This window comes from Triturus cristatus, chromosome 5_1 (assembly GCF_964204655.1).
Source record: "Triturus cristatus chromosome 5_1, aTriCri1.1, whole genome shotgun sequence".
Classification (NCBI taxonomy): Eukaryota; Metazoa; Chordata; class Amphibia; order Caudata; family Salamandridae; genus Triturus; species Triturus cristatus.
Genome location: NC_140587.1, coordinates 102,736,262 through 102,756,483, shown reverse-complemented (window position 1 = coordinate 102,756,483; position 20,222 = coordinate 102,736,262). Strand labels below are relative to the sequence as shown.

General features: G+C 48.6%; 1 protein-coding gene across 6 annotated transcripts in view; it reads right to left on the bottom strand.

The window, feature by feature from the left end:
* Positions 1-20,222, bottom strand: part of NUGGC (nuclear GTPase, germinal center associated) — a 1,337,967-nt gene that overhangs the window by 643,410 nt on the left and 674,335 nt on the right. For all 6 annotated transcript variants that reach the window (XR_014961415.1, XM_085604518.1, XM_085604516.1 and 3 more), the window contains one exon: positions 19,447-19,567. Coding sequence is in view for 5 of the 6 variants with exons in the window: in XM_085604518.1 (XP_085460644.1) it covers positions 19,447-19,567 (121 nt within the window). In the remaining variant the exon portion in view is untranslated. The remainder of the gene's footprint in view (positions 1-19,446; positions 19,568-20,222) is intronic.

Sequence of the window (20,222 nt, the reverse complement as noted above, 5' to 3'; positions counted from 1 at the left end):
ATCGGGGGGAAGGTCAAGGTATCCAAATTCTAAGATTTCAGGAGCCAGATCGCAAGGTTGAGCTGAGCTGGGTCCGGGTGCCTGATTTCTCCATGGTTCTGGGTTAGGAGGCATGGGGACAGGTGCAGTTTTTGATGTGGTACCACCGATAGCTGTAGTAGTGTGGTATACCACGGCTGCCTGGCCCATGTTGGGGCTACCAGAATGAGTGTGAGGGAGTGCTGCTGTAGCTTCCTTACCACTAATGGAATTAGCGGGAGAGGTGGAAAGGCGTATGCAAATGTGCCTGACCAGTTCATCCATATCGCATTGCCCTTGGACAATGGGTGTGGGTATCTGGCGGCGAAGCTTGGGCATTTTTTGTTTTCGTGGGTGGCGAAGAGGTCTATCTGAGGATGCCCCCACTGTTGGAAGAATGGGTGAAGAACTTGTGGATGCAGTTCCCATTCGTGTAGTTGTTGCGTTTGTCTGCTGAGCAGATCTGCCACGGTGTTTTGTACGCCTGGAACGTGCTGTGCCAGGAGAAAGATGTTTTGGGGAATTGCCCATCTCCATATGCTCTGGGCTAAGCGGGAGAGCTGGGGAGAGTGTGTCCCCCCCTGTTTTTGGATATAATACATTGCAGTCATGTTGTCTGTGCGAATTAGGACTGCTTTGCCCGAAATCTGTTTTTGAAAAGATTTTAGGGCTAGAAAGATCGCCAAGAGCTCCAGATGGTTGATGTGGAGCGATTTTTGCTGTGGCGTCCATAGACCTTGCATGGTGAGGTGTAAGAGGTGCGCTCCCCAGCCGGAGAGCGATGCGTCCGCTGTTAGAATCACCTGAGGAACCGGGTCCAGGAACGGCCGCCCTTTGGAAAGGTTTGTGGTGTTCCACCACTGCAGAGAGTGATGGGTGCGGCCGTCCACCAACACCAGATCCGTCAGCTGACCCTGGGCCTGGTTCCACTGTTGTGCTAGGCACTCTTGAAGTGGACGCATGTGAAGTCTTGCATGGGGCACTATGAAAATGCAAGACGCCATCATTCCTATGAGCTTCATAAACACTCTTGCTGGAAGAGAGTGTTGAGGAAGGAATGTTTTGCGCAAGGCTTGTATGCTTGCGATTCTGGCTGAGTTTGGATAGGCAATACCTTTGGAGGTGTCTATATTGGCCCCGAGATATTGCTTTGTGTGAGATGGTATGAGGTGGGACTTTTGGTAGTTCACCGTGAAGCCTAGCTGGTGGAGCAGTTGGATGGTGCTGTTTGTATGTTCCACACATTGGTGGTAGGACGCGGCTTTTATCAGCCAGTCCTCTAAGTAGGGGAAGACGTGAATCTGTTGACGTCTGAAGTGTGCTGCTACTACCGCTAGGCATTTGGTAAACACCCGTGGTGCGGTGGTGACCCCGAAGGGGAGAACCGTGAATTGGTAATGCTGACCATCCACCACGAACCTGAGGTACTTCCTGTGAGAAGGGTGTATTGGAATGTGAAAGTATGCGTCTTTCAGATCCAAGGTAGTGAGAAAGTCTCCCTGACAGAGGAGCGGAGGGAATTGTTGTAGGGTGACCTTGTGGAAATGGTCTGAATGTATGTATGCATTGAGAGGCCGGAGGTCCAGAATGGGCCTGAGGGTCCCGTCTTTCTTTGGTATCAGGAAATACAGAGAGTAGACCCCTAGATTTTGCTGATTGACGGGGACCTGCTCTATAGCGTGTTTTTGGAGGAGTGAGAGCACATCCTGTTTGAGTAGTGTGGAATGTTCTTGAGACATTGGACGGTGTCTTGGTGGGATATTGGGTGGGGTAGATGTTAGCTCGAGACAGTACCCTGACCGAATAATTTGGGTCACCCATTTGTCCGATGTTATGGACACCCATGCGTGGATAAATTGTTGTAGTCTGCCCCCGACCGGAGTGGGATGGTCTGGGGGAGGGAAGGGAAGGGAAGTCATTGTGCGGGCGGGGTTGCGGAACGGGTGGTGTTAGTTTTGCCCCTGCCCTTATTGTTGTTGCCTCTGTAACCACCCCTTTGGTTGCCCTTTGAAAAGGTATTTTGAGGAGGGGACTTGTAAGAGGTAGAGGCGCTATCGGTGGAGAAGCCTCTGCCTGTGCTACGAAAGGATGAGCGTCGAAAGGAACGTTTAGGGGCCTGTGATTGGAGTGCCCCCATAGACTTTGCTGTGTCTGTGTCCTTTTTCATCTTTTCCAACGCTTCGTCCACCTTTGGCCCAAAGAGAGTTTGTTGGTCAAAAGGGTGATTTAGTATGGACGCCTGGACTTCAGGCTTGAACCCTGAGATCCTGAGCCAGGCATGACGACGAAGCAGGACACTGGTATTTATTGCTCTAGAAGCAGTGTCGGCTGCATCGAGGGCACACTTAATGGAGGTGTTTGTAATTAGTTTACCCTCCTGTATCAGGTCATGAGCCTTGCGCTTGTGTTTTTCGGGGAGGTGCTGCATAAGAGCCTCAAGTTCGTCATAGTGTGCTCTGTCATAGCGCGCAAGTAGCGCTTGTGTATTTGCAATGCGCCACATGTTTGCAGCTTGGGAGGCGGTGCGTTTGCCAGACGCGTCTAAAAGTTTCGATTCCTTGTCTGGCGGTGGGGCTTCTCCTGAGGACTGGGAGTTAGCCCGCTTTCTAGCTGTGGAGACAACTAGGGAATCTAAGGGAGCAGGGCCCTTAATGTATGCAGGGTCCGTGGGTGCCGCCTTGTACTTTTTTTCTATTCTAGGGTTCAGTACCCTGGCCCTGACAGGGTCTTTGAACACCTCTGCAGCATGCTTGGTGACACCTTTAAGCATGGGCAAAATAGACGTGGACTTGTCCTGAATGTCAAATGTGTCCAGTAGGAAGTCATCTTCCACTGGTTCGCTATGCATGTCCACCCCATGGTAGTGTGCTGCTCTCTGCACTAAGTGGTGAAACCCTAAGGAGTCCTCTGGAGGAGACGGCCTGGATGGGTATAGGTCGTCCTGAGGCATATCAGGAATGTCAGGGTTGTGGTAGTCTTCCCATGGGTCTGGGGTCCCCGGTGGAGTGGGGTCCATTGGGGCGTCCGCTGGGTCATAATGTGGATCCCCGAAGTCCGGATCTGGGGACGGGGTCGGGGAGTGATAAGGTAAGGGTGGCGGAGACCTGGGAGGGGGGGGGGGGGGGGTGGAGGAGGTGGAGGAGGAGGTAGTGGGGAGGGCACTCAGAGGAGTAGTAGCAGAGTCCTTCCGTTTGGGCGGTGGAGGAGGAGCCGGTGTGTCAAGACGTCTTTTCTTGACAACTAAAGTCAATAGCCCAGTCTTTGGATCTTTAAATAGAGTCTTTTGCAAAGGGTCTGGTGTAAAGAGATCCAGTGGCGCCGAATCGTCCGCTGGCGCCGATGTTTTCGGAGCCGAGGGTTTCGATGGTTTCTGTGCGCCATGCTTTTTTGGAACCTCCGGTTTTTTCGGCGTCGAAGGAGTTTTCGGCGCCGGAGCGTCGGTGCCGACAGATTTGTGTTTTTGTTTCGTCGGCACCGAGAGTCCAGGTTTCGGCACCGGTGGCTTCGGAGTCGAGCTGGGTATCACTTTCTTCGGTGCCGGGTGGTGTTTTTCGGCACCAGGCGTCGGCTGGCTCGAGCCCGAGCTGCCGTGAGACTTTTGAGGCTTCGACACCGGGCCCGAAGGTGTGGTGATGGAAGCTGTGTGCTTGGTTTTACCCAGGCCTGCAGGCGAGGGTGTAACCTGAGTCTCTTTGGTTTTGGGCTCGGGGGTGGGAGGGGGTACAGTACTCACGACCCGCTGCGCCGGTGTGATGTCCTCCACGTCGGAGTCGTCGGCCTCGGAAGCGCTGACGACGTCGTCCTCCTGCTAGGTGTGTAGTTGCCCCGAAGCTTCGGCGTCGTCTCCGAAGATGTCCGGTGGAGCCGCGGTCGAGGAGTGCGCCATGGTGCGTCGAGCTCTTCGATCCCGGATGGTCTTTTTGGATCGAAAAGACTTACAGGCGGGGCAGTCTCTAGCCTCGTGTTCTGGGGAGAGGCAATGGTTACACACCTGATGGAGGTCGGTGTGGGGAAATTTAGACCCACATTTTGGGCACTTTTTGAACGGAGTCCTTTCCATCGGCCGGGACCGGAGTCGAGGAGGGCCCGAAGGCCGGTGCCGATGTACGGGATGGAGAAAAGTGCCGCTTCGAGAGATGAAGATTGATGAAGAAAACTCGAAGAACGAGGATTTTCCGTCGAGGCTGGAACCGTAGAAGTTCGAAGCCGGAGCACGAAGTATCACATCCGAGCCCGATGGCGGAAAAAAACAATCTGAGGATGGAGCCGAAGCCCATGCGCAGTACGGATCGAAGGAGGAGTCACCGAACTCGTGACTTCCAAAGACTGTCCAAAGAACAAAAACAAACTGCAAACATCCGGGCCCAACACCAGATGGCGATCTATGCTAAGTGTACAATCTGCATCTCATATGCCTCGAACATCTCCATTCCTGAAAATAGGGGAGGAGAACTTAGAAGGCAAATGCTACTTACCAGTATGCATCTGTTCTTGACATGTAGAGCTGCAGATCTACATGCCTCGAACATGAAGTTCCCACTCGTGGATTTACTGCCTCGGTCTGCTGAGAAGGTCTGCAATGATTGTTTACGCCTGGAAGATGCTCTGCCAAGAGATCAATCTTGTGGTGTATGGCCCATTTCTAAATGGTTTGTGCTAGGCGTGACAGTTGGAGTGTGTGTGCCCCTCCCCCGCCCCGTTTTTGTATATAGTACATAGCTGTCATATTGTCTGTGCGGACTAGGACAGCTTTGCCTATGAAGTGAATTTGAAAGGCTCTGAGCGCTAGAAACACTGCTAGTAGCTCTAGATGATTTATATGGAGACTTTTGTGTTTTAGACTCCACAACCCTTGGATTGTGTAAGTGAGCACCCAAACCAGTGAGCAATGCGTCTGCTGTTAGCACGGTCTGTGGAACAGGATCAATTAAGGGCCAACCTTTGGATAAATGTTGTGGGTTCCACCAATGCAGGGAGCAACACTAGATCGATCGATTGACCGTGCAACTGGTTCCACTGACTAAGCATTCTTGAAGGGGATGCATGTGAAGTCTTGCATGGGGAACACTCACGATGCAAGACGCCATCATTCCTAGCAGTTGCATGAAGACTTTTACTGGTAATGATTGGTTGGGCTGAAACTGAGTGAGAAGAGACTAAATACTGAGAATTCTGACTGCATTGGGAGAGGCTAGAGCTCTTCGAGTGTCTATGGTGGCTTCCAGATAAGTTTGTATGTTGGAAGGCTGTAGATGAGACTTCAACGCATTCACGGTAAACCCTAGTTGGTGTAGTAAGTGAATTGTGTCTTGAGTGTGTTGGAGACACTTCTGGTAAGTGCTGGCTTTGATGAGCCAGTCGTCCAGGTATGGGAAGATATGGATGTGCTCCAGGCATTTGGTAAATACTCAGAGCAGTGGTGACTCCAAACGGTAGTACTTTGAATTGGTAATGTTGACCCGCTATCACAAATCTGAGATATTTGCGATGAGCGGGATGAACTGGAATGTGGAAATATGCGCCCTTCAAGTCTAGAGTAGACAAAGTCGCCCTGCTGTAGAAGTGGGAGCACTTGTTGAAGTGTCACCATGTGGAAATGTTCTGACAGTATGTGGTGGTTTAGCTCTCTGAGGTACAGAATAGGTCTCACGGAGCCGTCCTTTTTAGGAATTAGAAAATACAGGGAGTAAACACCTGACCTTTGAAATTGTAACAGTACAGGCTCTATGGCTCCTTTTAGCATGAGAGACTGGGCTTCCTGTTTCAGCATGTGTAAATGTCCTGGTGACATTTTGGGAAAACAAGGTGGAATGTTTGGAGGATTGGTGGCAAGCTCCAGGCAATAACCATGTTGGATAATTCCTAACAACCATTTGTCTGTAGTTATGGATTGCCAGATGGAGTGGAATTGTAAAACACGTCCCACAACAGATGTTAAATTATCGGAGAAGTGTAGACAAGTCACTGTTTGTTAGGGGAAGGGGAATTACGTGGTGTGGAACCCTTGCCCATACCTTTGACTTTGTTACCTCTGTATCCTCCTCTAAAGAAGCCTCTTGAGGAGGAAAATTGATTGTTACCTTTGTACGAGGCAGCAGCATTGTCCGAGGATGTGTTCTTGGACCCCCACGGTAGAAGGAGTGACGAAAAGAGCCACTATTTAAAGGAGACTGTAGGTCTTCCATTGATTTAGCTACCTCAGTGTCTTTTTTCATTTTCTCCAATGCCTGATCTACTTCGGGCCGCAGAGATGCTTTTTATCAAATAGAGTATTCAAAATGGATTGTTGGACTTCAGGTTTAAACCCGGAAATCCTTAACCAGGAGTGCCTCCTAAGTAACACACTAGTGTTAATTTCTTTAGCTGCATTGTCAGCAGCATCTAAAGCTCATCTAATGGAGGAATTGGACATGAGCTTTCCTTCTTGTACTAAATCCTGAGCTTTAACTTTGTGCTCATCTAGGATATATTGGAGCAATTGCTCCATTTCGTCCCAGTGTGCTCCATCATACCTGGCTAATAGGACTTGTGTGTTAGGTGTTAAATTTACGCAAATGATTCGCTGCCTGGGCTGCTACTCGGTTACCAGAAGTATCTAATAATTTTGACTCTTTGTCCGGAGGGGAGCGTCCCCCGAGGTTTGTGAATTGGCCTGTTTATGGGCATTAGAGATAACTAGTGAGTCTAGTGGTAATGCCCTTTAATAGAGACTGGATCTGATGGAGCAGGCTTATATTTTTGTGTCTATTCTGGGAGTGAGAATATGAGCACGAACAGAACCTTAAATATATCATCGGCATGTCTCATCATGCCTTTGAGCATAGGGAGAGTCAGACTGGATCTATGTGTGCTACTGAGAGTTTTGAACAAGAAATCCTCTTTTAGGGATTCTTTATGTAGTTGTACCCCATGATATACTGCAGCTCAAGCAAATAATACTAAATACCCTACATTGTTGTCAGGAGGGGAGGGCTTTGCAGGGTAAAGGCCTGGGTCACTGTCAGTAGGTGAATCCGTATTGTACTCTTTCCAGGGATCTACTAGTACATGAGTATCTCCAGCATCAGGCTGTGGTGGTGGAGCGTTAGTTGGTGTGATAAGTAAATGTTCAATGCTGGAGAATGTGGTGAATGTGTAGGGGAACGTTGAGGAGGAGAGGGGTTAGCACCGACATTCTTCCTCTTTAAAGAAATTGTATAATGTATGTCCTCTGACTCAGGTTTGCGCTTCTGAGGCAGTTTAGTAAGGAGATGTCCTCTATCAGGGTAATGTAAAGTTCCTTTTGTTTTGGGTCAGATTTGGGAGTTGGGGCGTCGAAAATAGGATCCTGCAGCTTTGGAGAAACATGAGGTGGAATAACTTTTCGGTGCCGAAGTTGTTTTCGATGTTGACATCGAAGGTTTCGTCTCGGTGCCTGACTTTGGTAGACTCGATCCCGAGCCGGAAAACGTGTATTCGAAGGGGAACTTGAAGAACAGTTCGAACCGGAGCGCAGCAATACACGTCCGGACCCAATGGCGGAAAAAAAACAATCCTTGACTTGCACACTAAATGTAGGGGCGTAAAGGGGAGCGACAGGTAGAAGTCAATGTGCATCCTACCTTTAGGGTGTCTACACCATCTTTATGAACACTTCCTGTGGGAAGTGGGCATACCCCCAACCCTAGAATGCTAATTCCATCCACAACAAGATGGAGGAATCTGAAATGGTGGTGTCCACATCAGCTAGTCCACCTTAGGGGTGGTGCTGGCTTGGTGTTGGGCACAGCTCCTAATCTTACTAGTTTCCCCACCTGTCTTGCCACCAAAACTGGTGCCTGGGCAGGGGGGCGGGCCTCTTCAATATCTGGAGAGGCTGGGTTTACATAACAAAGGGTGGAGGAGTCGTTGAAGCTTACCGCCCTGGAATGCAAATCCTGCATGGATGTGTAAACACCTCTGCCCAGAGCAGGCTTTGTTCCTGACCTCTGAGAGCGAAGGCTCTCACCACACAGGGTCAGCAACTTGTAAGTGGTGGCCAGCTGGTCAAGACCAGTCAGTCAAAACACTAGTAGTCCGTAGGTTTCAGGGGGCACCTCTAAGGTGCCCTCTGGGTGCATTTATTAATAAATCCATCACTGGCATCAGTGTGGGTTTATTAAGACAAGATGTTTGGTACCAAACATCTGTGGGTACAGTGAAGCCATCATTTAGCTGGAGAACTCATAATGACGGGTGTCCAGACCATATACACGTTATGGCTTCCCTGAGCACTTGTGGTATCTAAGAATTGACTTGGATATCACAGGAACACATCCACTCCCGCAGATATGCCCACTCGAGGTATAGTGCACCCTGTCTTAGGGCTGTAAGGCCTACTGTAGGGGTGACTTACCTACACCACATGCAGTGTTTTGGAGGCATGGCACATAGGGATGCGTGTCATGCCGTTTCTTCACTTTTCTTTGCTTCAAGACATGTAGGCTGCAGTGTTTGTTTGCATGAGCTTGGTGAGGGGTCCCTCAGGGTGGCACAATCCATGCTGCAGCCTCTTTAGTCCCAATGCCCTGGTTACCAAGGGAACCATTTACTAGGGACTTACGTGGAGTCCAAAGTGGTGTCAACTGTGGAATAAAAGGTGCAGAGCAAGAGCAATGGTGCTGGGGACCTGGCTAGCCGGAACCCTGCATACTTTCAGTCAAAGTTGCATCGCATACCAGGCAAAAAGTGGAGGGCTGGTGCAACAAAAACCCTGTTTTCAATAATAAGTATGACTACTCTTTCTTTAAACAGGTAGGTCAGTTGTTGACATTAAGAACAATAACAGATGAAGTCAGCCATTGGGACGAGCAGTTGGGACAAGAAGATTTTGCCTGAGGAAGAATTGGTTGATGACAGCAGGGGCGAAGTATGCCCTGTGCAATATAAAGCACTGAATGACTTTGAACTTTGTGTTGTGAGAAATTAAAAAGGGGATCTCACGTGTTAGTGAGAATTCTTTGTCATGAAAGGGTCTGCCAGCCTCCTCTTCCCATTTGTCCCTCCACGGAGTCAAGAGAAGAGTGTGGCATGGGAGCCACGTAACACCACAAAATGTGGCCAGGCTCAACTGCTTAGAGAACTTGCACTAATGGGTGTGGTTGCAGTATAGAATCTGCACTGGACCATAGCCGATTTAAGGTGCACTGGAAAGTACTAAATATTAGTTATTGTCCCCTATGGAGGCCATGGGTATCGATAAGTTCTGTGAAGGAAATAGGGTTGGTCTTCGTTGAGGAGCTCACTCGCCGTTTGAATATTGGGGTTGTGCCAGTGGGTAAGAATGGAAAAAGTAACGGGAGCGAATGTGATGGGCACACCCAGCAAAGGAACTGGGCTGGCATGAAGTAACCTTTGTGAGGTTCAATGTTCGGGTGTAATAGCGTACCACTACTCTGCAAACTTAGGAATGAGAGTGGGAATGGTGGGGGTGGTTGGGAGGGGGGGGGGTTAGTCAGTGAGCAGCATTTAGTTGCTCTACTTTTAGTGGGAGCGTCAATGTGGCCGTCTCTTCAAGAGATAGGCCCAATAACCATCTGCTTAACTACTGGAGCAGAGCTGCCATGTAGAAGAAATCAAACTGAGTCATCTAATTCACCAGCATCAGTGGGAAGGCAAAGCTTCAATAGGGTTACTCTCCTGCCGGCATTCAAAACAATCTCTCCCAAGAGATCACCTGAATCGCAGAAAAAAGAAAAGTTGTAAAGTGGGGGAGGATGACCATTTTCCCAGGGCAATGTGTCCAAATGGGGAGATGTGGAAGAATTTCCAGAATGTTATTTGGGAGGAAAGGGACGCAATTGTCTTGGTCAAGTTGCCATCCAGGCCTGTGTCAGAGTGATAAGAGTCTTATAACAAGGTAGCCAAAAGTTGTGCTCTCCCAGTGGGTGGGGTGAGGAAAAGTGGGCTTTTCCAAGATCAATGTGGTTATTGGGGCGTTCGACTGGAAGCCAGATGCGGCAGTAAAGTCTGCCATTATTGCACTATTCGGGAGCTGGGAAAAGCTAACTCTGTAGGCACAGGAGAAGGTCGTCCGCATATAAGGATACCACTTTACGCCAGTCAGAGAGCAGGATTATTCAGGACTTGCCCATGGCTGGGTGTCAAATCGCCAAAAGCTTCACAGCCAGGGTAAAAAGTAGAGGAATAGGAAACAGCCCAGATGACTTCAGTGACTGATGGTAAATGGTGTGGAGACGGACTTGCCCACTCTGAGCCAGGAGATGGGAATGGAGTAGAGTCTGGATAATATAAATAATGCAGGCCACGCTCAAAATGCCTGAGAACCCTGTAATAGATATTCCTAGCGGATGGGGTTGAACACCTTTACGAGATATAGGGTGAGGGCCACGGCCTTCGGGAATGAAGTTGGGGGTAGTCTATAGTAGTTTATACAGATGCTGAAGGCTTAAGGAGGTGTTCAGCAAGGAATAAAACCATTCTTGTCAGGGTGGATGAGTGGGGGCAAGAGAGGGAGGTTTTGGGAAAGTGAGGATTTTGCTCTGGCATTGCAGAAGACTGCCCACTTGAATTTATGTTTTGTTTTTTTAAACATATATTTTAATAATTTTGGGATACTGGCCAGCATACATATATATCGTCCAACATTCAGTATTAATAAACTTTATATGCATCTACATATTGTCTCACAGTTGAAGTGTTGTACGTATGGTCATAGAATATTGACCAAACAACCATTACCCTCCCACCTACCCACATCTACTAACTATCTCGCTCCCTCTCCCTATCCCGCCTCACTTCTATAGAATCCCGTCTTAAGAGCATCAGGTCTCACATAACTTCCCCATTATCTTAAATGCTCAATTTACACCTCTACACATTACAATTCTGTAGGATTCGTGTAGGGTCTGTGATTGACATTAAATATTGCATATATTGTGCATTATTCAATGCAGGGAAGGTTCCGCAGAAACAAATGGTTCCAGTATAGCATCCCACTCTAAGGAAATCGGATCCTTCCTCAAACTTCTATTTTCCTCTCTCCTAATTGCCATGCTTTCAGCCCTGCCCCATCAAGCTACCACTTCGTGCCAGGCCAGTGGCGTTGGAGGCTCTGCAGATTTCCATTTCATTATGATTGAGCGCTTCGCCAATATTAGCGCCAAATTGGCGAATCTAGTGTGTGTTCCTTGTGTTTCGTGCTTCTTGCCTAGACCCATGATGCAGCGCTCAAATTTATGATGTTAAGAGTTTTTCTAATTTAGGAGTGGGATGTCCTGCATACGCCCGGTAGGTGTTCATAGTATGGCCGTCTGTTCCTGGTATTTTTGCTGCTGGGAGAGCACTGAAAGCCTCTTTAATGGATTGGGAGGAGAGGTTGGACTCTAGTTCTTCTTGATAAAAATGAAAAAACTTGGAGGAGATCAGCAAGTAAGGCCAATATCTGAGGTAATAGGTCTTAAGCTATCTCTACATATAGGTGTTCCTAGTATTAGGCCGTCTTGTAACATGCCACGTTGGTGGTGTTCCAAGGAAACAGTTGGGTCTCGAAATTTAGTGAAAGGGACCTGAGAGGTGTCTCGAGTGGTGAGCCATGCTAGGAGCTTACCCACCTTGTGTGAGAAAGTGCCATCTTTCTTGCATGGTATGCCCCCACTTTTTGCTGAATTGCTGAATCTACTTTGATTGAGTGTGCCCTGGACTCCTGCCAATCAGGTGCCCAGGGCCTATGTTCCTTTCCTAAAAACACAAAACACAAATTGGCAAACCCTGGCCACATGTCAGCCCCAGGTAAATGGTACCCTAGGTACCCAGGGCCTTGTGACCAGGGAAGGCCTCTAAGGACTGCAGCACTCATTGTGCCACCCTTAGAGGCCCTGTACCCTTACACACACACACTGCCCTCGCAGGCTGGGTACAAGACAAAACAAAGAGTCGACATGGCACACATCCATGTGTGCCATGCCCATCACCTACACTGCCATGGCATATATCAGCCACCCCCCTAGCTGGGTGCCCTATGCCAATGGTGTGGGCACAGGAGCAGGAGTCCTGTGCCCCTACAGTACCCAGGTTCATTCCTGGGCACTAAGTGCAGTGCTGCCATTTAAGAGTACATGGTGCAGAGAGCTCGTCAAACACGAACTCCACAGCACCATAATGGCAACACTGCAGACTGGGAAGTTTGGTATCAAACTTCTCAGCACATTAAACCCACACTGATGCCAGTGTGGGGTTTAATGTACCAAGCACCCCAGAGGGCATCTTAGAGATGCCCCCTAAAACCTAACCTACAATCCACGTCTGTTCTGAGGCTGCCTAGGCTTGTTGCTGGACCCCTGGGTAGGAGAGCCCCTGCTCTCCTGGGCCTGCAACAATGCACACCCTGGACGAGGTGCTAAATCTCCTCCCCCAGGATGGGCAGGGGGAAGCTTCAAAGGCATGCCGCCTCTGTGAGCTTCCCCAGGCCACTGCAACCCCCCACTCTGGCGGGAAGCTTGGCCGGAAACCCCCAAAAAGGCCAAGGGATGTGCCAGCCTGCCAACCCCACCCCTCAGGTGGGGGAGGCGAGGTGAAGCACATCTCCGGGCTCTCGCCATCTTGAAGATGGGAAGCCCTACCCTATCAGGACTAGGCTACTGCCCCCCTCCCACAGGAGAGAGGCACGATAGGGGGTGTACCCACCCCAGGACAGGGACCGTTTGGTCCCTGCCCTTCACCTACCTGTAACGCACCTAAATCTAGTATTTAGGGGCACCCTGAACCTTCCTTCCCCAGATTCCAGATTCCAAAATCCGAAGAAGAGCTAGAAGAAAGAAGACCTGCCCTGCAGCTGCTAAGAAGAGGAAGACACAAACTGCTTTGGCCCCAGCCCTACTGGCCTGTCGACCCTCGAACCTGCTCCTGCTCCAACCCGGCATCTCTTGTGGCCAGCAACCTCACAAACCCCGGGGGACCTGGCTACCTTTTGGCTCTAAGCCCCTGGGACTCCCATGAGTAGAGGCTCTACTCAAAATCTACTTCTAATCCCTGGCAGCAGCCCGGAACATCGAACCCAGCACACTCTGCACCAGCCAAGCCTGGCCTGTGCCGGAGTGAACAAAGACCACGAGGACGACCCCACGGCGACTGTGACCCCGAGTCCGGCACCCAAGGACCTCCCTCGACACTCCTGAAGAAGCCTGCAGCCTCAGAACAAGGTGCCCCCCAACCGTGATCAACAGAGGGTAAGATTTACCGACACCAAATGGCACCCCTGCACCCGGCGCCCCCTGTGCCCAATCCCGGGGTACCTACCTATCCTCCAACTACCCAACTTACCTCTCGAAGTGGTGGTGGCATCTGAAGAATCCTCGTCCCCGAGCGTGTAGTCTTTTTCTACACCGGAGATTTCCCATTGAAATCAATTGAGCGCCCGAAGGCTCAAAAGCACCCTGCACCCAGCCGCCCCAGTGGCCCTGGCAGTGAAACCTCTACACCTATCTACTTCCCCACTTGCCCTGAGCAAGTGACCAGGAGCCCAGCTCCCACAGCCGCGTGGCCTGCTAGTAAGCAGCCACCAACCAAGGCCCCCCTATCCCTCATAGGATAACATTGGGCCTAACTCGCTCTGCACCCGGCCGTCCTAGTGCCGCTGAGGGTGAACCAACTGTACCTACCTGACCCTGGGGGACCCCTGAGTCTATGTCCAGAACCTCAACTCTGCCAGTCGAGTACTTACCTTTAAACCGATAACTCTATTTTCTTCATAGGGTAACATTGACTGGCTTTTTCCTGAAATTTCTTCTAAGTGTAGACTTTTCAAATCTTAAAATTTTCACCAAAAATCAGCCGAGTAACGAAAACGAAAATGCTCACAAGCTCTTAGGTGAGCTCCCAGTGCTGGATCTTGGTGCCCAGAACTGACTCTTCCAAGTGTCAATTTCTGCAAACTTTAAATATTCTTTAAAAATCGTATAACTTCTGAAAACTTAATTGCTTACCTGTTTTGGATAAAGGTCCCAGTACTGAGTCTAGGTACCCAGTACTGGATTACAAAAGTAACGAGAACATACTATACCTGCAACTTGAATTTTCTTCCATAGGGAATCATTGACTGTTTTCAATGAAATATTTTCTAAGTGTCAACTTTTTAAATAGCAAAATATTGTCTAAAAATCATCACAGTAATTAAGTCGACTTTTATCACTTGATTTTAAGTACTGACCCAGGACTGAATCTAGGATCCAGTCCTGGAATTCCAAAAGTAATCCTAAAAGTAATCTGTTGCAAATAACTTGAAACTTCCATTGAACTCAATGCATTATTGTGTTTAAAATTGTGTTGCCTATTGCAACCACTTGTAACTGTTTACAAAAGCCAATTGCATATTGCAAAAGTATTTATATAAAGCATCTCATTCTGAGAAAGTATATTTTAATACCTATTGTTGGTTCTAAAACAAAACAAGCATATATTTTTTTATATATAAACCATTGGCCTAGAGTTCAATTATTGAGTGTGTGAGACCATTTGCTGACTGAGTGTGTACAACAAATGCTTTACACTGTCCTCTGATACTGCCTTACTGCTCGACCAAGCTACCACTTTAGAGAGTAACGTTATATCTAACTATAGCCTCTGCCAAACCTCTGGGGACTGTGGACTCTGTACACCCTGTACAAATATGGGAACAGTATATACAGAGCCACATTCTCACACCTTGGTAACTTCAGTATGAGCATGGGTGGTGTACTGCATATAATGAAATCAGCATAGGTTTTCCCAAAGGGAGGCCCTGTGGAACTCTAATTTCTGCACAGGAGGGGGTTTATATATATTGGCACTCAACTAATCTGCTCCAGATTTGGTGAGGTCTGTTACAATTTGCCTACAGGTGGCAGAGGCTTCATGAAGGCTACGACCCCTTAAGATTACTTTGAGAGCATCCCACTCAATAGAGTGTGAAGAGGCAGTGCTACTGTTAACCCTGTTAGTTAAAAAACAATCATGGATGGAGTTTGATAAGGAGCTTCTGAAGGGAGTGTCCTCTAAAAGCACACTTTGAACGCGCCAGGTGAGAAAAAAAAGGGAGTGATTACCCACCCCCTGTGAGAAAGTGCCCTCTTTCTGCATGGTATGCCCCCACTTTTTGCTGAACTGCTGATGTGCTTTGACTGAGTGTGCCCTGAGCTTATGCCAATCAGGTACCCAGGGCCTATGTTCTTTCCCTAAAACTGCACTGAAAACAAAGTCCACAGGTCAGCCCCACAGGTCACAAGCTTTTACCTACCTGTAACGCCCCTTAAATCTAGTATTTAGGGGCACCGCTGAACCTTGCTTCATCAGACAAGAAACCAGAAGACGAAAAGAAGAAGGACCGAACAGCCGTGCCAAAGCTAACAAGAGGACGCCGCCCACTGACTTGGCCCCAGCCCTACCGGCCTGTCCCCATCTCGAAGCTGCTCCAGCGAAATCCCTATGTATTCTGCACCTAGCAACCACGAGAAACCCAGAGGACCTGCCTGCCTGCCACCCCAAAGACTGTCTCCCGTGAACACTGGATTTGTTCATCAACAAACTCCAGTTCCGCAAGGATCCGCGGGTCTGCACCACTCTGCACATGGCGCCCACAGCCAGAGTTTGAGTGGCCCAACACCAGAGGAGGTCTCCCCGGCGATCCTGACCCGAGATCCGGTGACCCCTGACCTGCCTTAAGTCTCCAGCCGACGCCTGCAGCCTTAAACCGGAAGGTCCCCCCAACTGCGACCAGGAGCTGGTAAGAAGATCGGACCCTAAAAGGCACTCCTGCACCCGACACCCAGCGGCCTTGGGTGGCCCAACCGATGGTGCCTAACCAACCCACAACATCCCAAATTACCTCTCCAAGTGGTGGTCGCGCCCAGAAGACCTTCATCCCGAGCCTGCAGTGTGTTTGCAAACCGGAGACTCCCCTTTGGAAGCTACAAGTCGCCCGATGCCAAAACAGCACTCTGCACCCGACTGCCCCAGTGCCGCTGAGGGTGCACCTTTTGTGCTGGCTTGAAACCCCATTTACCCCGAGCTTAAGTCCAGGAGCTTTGCTCCCACAACCCAGTGGCCTTCTCGTTGGCAGCCACCAACCGGAGGCCCCTTAACCCCCATTGGAGAACATTGGGCCTCAGCACTCTGTACCCGGCCACCCTAGTGCCGCTGAGGGTGTAGTGCATCCTTGACCGTGGCGGACTCCTCAGTCTAACCCCAAAATACTAACTCCCACTAAAAAGTACTTACCTGTTAACCGATAACCCTATTTTCCTCCATAGGCTGCACCTAGCAACCACGAGAAACCCGGAGGACCTGCCTGCCTGCCACCCCAAAGACTGTCTCCCGTGAACACTGGATTTGTTCATCAACAAACTCCAGTTCCGCAAGGATCCGTGGGTCTGCACCACTCTGCACATGGCGCCCACAGCCCGAGTTTGAGTGGCCCAACACCAGAGGAGGTCTCCCCGGCGATCCTGACCCGAGATCCGGTGACCCCTGACCTGCCTTAAGTCTCCAGCCGACGTCTGCAGCCTTAAACCGGAAGGTCCCCCCAACTGCGACCAGGAGCTGGTAAGAAGATCGGACCCTAAAAGGCACCCCTGCACCCGACACCCAGCGGCCTTGGGTGGCCCAACCGATGGTGCCTAACCAACCCACAAAATCCCAAATTACCTCTCCAAGTGGTGGTCGCACCCAGAAGACCTTCATCCCCGAGCCTGCAGTGTGTTTGCAAACCGGACCTCCCCTTTGGAAGCCACAGGTCGCCCAATGCCAAAACAGCACTCTGCACCCGACTGCCCCAGTGCTGCTGAGGGTGCACCTTTTGTGCCGGCTTGAACCCCCATTTGCCCCGAGCTTAAGTCCAGGAGCTTTGCTCCCACAACCCAGTGGCCTTCTCGTCGGCAGCCACCAACCGGAGGCCCCTTAACCCCCATTGGATAACATTGGGCCTCAGCACTCTGCACCCGGCCGCCCTAGTGCCGCTGAGGGTGTAGTGCATCCTTGACCGTGGGGGACTCCTCAGTCTAACCCCAGAATACCAACTTCCACAAAAAAGTTCTTACCTGTTAACCGATAACACTATTTTCCTCCATAGGTTAACATTGACTGTTTTTCTATGAAAAGTTTCGAAGTGAGGAGTTGGAAACCCTAAGAAATCATTTTAAAATTGTACTAAATAACAAAGACTCTTTTACTCATCTGTTTACAGGAAATGTCCCAGTGCAGTATCCAGGTATACTGTACTGTGTAAGTAAAGTAATCTGCAAAGTTATCTGCTGGTCCTTTTATTAAAAGGCCAATACAAAGTATATGTACCCAATTTCCAAAGCATTGCATTTTCAGTAACAATACTGTAATCATAACAGCGTGCCTATACAATTGCAATCCAAACTGTGTTACAACTGTGTTACTACTGTAAAGTATTTTTGGCTTACCTGTGCCAGGCTTGCTTGGTTCTATAAAATAAAACAACTAAAAGAATATTTTTATAAAAAAAACAATTGGCTGAAGTTCCATCTTTGAGTGTGTGAATTCATTTGCTGACTGAGTGTTTACAACAAATGATTAACTGTCCTCTGATAAAGCCTTACTGCTCGACCACACTACCACAAATAGAGAGTGAGGTGCTATCTACTTTACCTCTGCCTACCTTTTGGGTTCCACTGGACTCTGTGCACACTATACCTCACTTGGGTATAGTATATACAGAGCCATCTTCCTACACCCCCATCCAGCGGAGTATGGTGATCAGTGGACTGTGATTCAATATGCTTCTACCCAAGTAGTTAAGAGCGAGAAAACACTGTGCATAGGCTAGTTGAGAAAGGTATTCAGTCGAAGCACATGTACGCAAGAGGTAAGTGGGGGGACAGAAATAGGAATACAATCAAAGACCTGGGTTGTGATGTCTCTAAACATCTGTTAAAGCCCAATTACACAACTTGTCCCTCAGGGAACAAGAGTTAGTGCTTTTAGGGGCCTTTGGAAGAGGGGGATGGGACCTGTCTGGGTGAGTGTCGACAACTGTAGTGCAGTTCTCTCCGAAAGATCCATGGCAACTGGGCCCAAGCACTCTGTGACCTGTGAAGCATGCTAGAAATGTGGGCTGATCAGTGTTTCAGTGCAAATACTACCCAGAAGTAGGAGTGATCCATCAAGAGAATCCTTTATGTGCAGAAATCTACCCTCTGGGTTGATAACTATGGAAGAAATTGAAAAGGATACCGCCCAGGATCCAGATCATGGCACCAGGGGCATACGCTGAGAAGTTTGTGGAGGAAATCTTGTCCATCCAATTTTTCTGAAGACAGGGAGCACTCTGTTGTGGCAATATGGGTCTCCTGTACAAAGGAATTATTATTTTGTGGCGATGGGAAAGGATGCCCATTTACCTAATATTTCATGATACTACGTTATAACCAGCTTGTTGAGAATCAAACAAGTGGAAGCGAAATCTCATCTAAGACCGACAGAGCCAGGAAAAGGGTGGATAAGAGCCACTATGTCTTTGCTGTTAACTGCTGTGTATGGGGAGTTGCTGTAGGGAGGAGGGGGACAGGTGGGAAATTTGCAAGTAAGATCAGAGAAATCGAACCAAACAGAGCAGTAGGCAAACAGCTTACCACTCAAATGTGAGGAAAAATTGTGAAAACCTCATCAGGGAGGGGGAGTACTGCTCTCGTCAGAGGTCCGAGAGTACTGGGAACAAAATGCCCACCCATGGGTCAGCAAGGCTTGCATAGAAGTATTAAAATAGACGGAGGCCATTATGGGAGACCATATAGTGGGAGGGTTCAAACATTGACCACGAATGCAGTCACTCTTGGTGAAAGAGGTTAATGAGACCGTGAGAGGAGCGCTTAAAAGGATCCACCATCTGAGTTGTTACAATTGGGACGATGGAGAGAAGAGGAGGTGCCACCTTTGTCCAATGTAAATAAATCAGAAGAAAGGGAGGCTGGATCCTGTAACGTCGCAGCAAGGACTAATTGCCTACTATCTCGGGCCTGTTCGGGTGTGGGGATGGATGTAGACAAGATGGTCTTCAGCCCTCCTGGTTCCTGGAGGCACTGCCTCAAGGGTCGGATTGGGCCAGATGGGGGTTCCTGGAGATGGTAGGCAGGCCCACAACCCTCCGTCCAGGACCATTAACATAGAAATCCCTTCCTCAATAGATAGCAAACTCAATGTAACCCAGTACTGGTTTTAATTTATGGAAAGTTTAATAGTGTTGGTGTCTGAAATGCAATCCTTGCAAGAGCTTATGTAGAGGGGGACCCCTCAGTGACAGGGAATGCACACAAAGTCTGGTTTAAAAGTAAAGAGGCAGGGAAGATAGGAGCGGATTGTTGCACCATCTGTTATTTTACTATAAAAGTAATACTCTGCCTAAAAGAAATGCAAATGTTGTGACAAAAAAAAGAAACGATTTAGTCAACAAACCTTCCATGTATGCAGCCGGTCATCCAAGTTCTCGATGTCCCTTTTCATTGTTTTAATCTGCTCCTCCAGTGCCTCTACCTTACTCTCTAAAGGTAAAAGTTGCTCTTCTAGGTTAAGGGCTCTGCAAAGATATTCCAAAATATATATTTAACAAAAGGATGCTGGGCAATCTATATAGGTTCTAAACTGATGTTGTTTCACAGTATTAACTACTACACTTTAAAAAAAAACATGTTGTTCCCATATCAGATTAGACAGTATGAAATGTATTTTATTTTGTGAGAGAACATTACCAAGCTGTTAACTCAAGTAAACTTATAGATGTAACATTTTCAGGTCCCTTACATGCATAAAGGCACTTGGACACCTTAAACCGTGCAATGACACCTGTAATATCACAATATTTGTGTAATTCAAACATGGAAATTAACACGTCAAATTACATGGACTGACTGCTAATAATTTTATTATTGCACTTTGCCAGTAAAGGGAGTTGGTAAGATAAATGATTTTCATACTATGCACTTCTTGCATAACTTGCAAATTAAATGAGAAAAATGTATTTTGCCCAACACCACACACTGATCAAACTACAAACTGAACTTCTTTGACTAAGACGACTTGCGACAGTTCACAGAGGCTACGGACTACAATGCCCATCTAAACCAGACCTATGCCTTCCAACTTCACTTTATACCCTAAAGCTGAAGCTCTAGGAAACTCATTGACATGAAGCAGTCGGTTTTAAAGTTAGTGTGAGGCTTTAAATGCCCCTG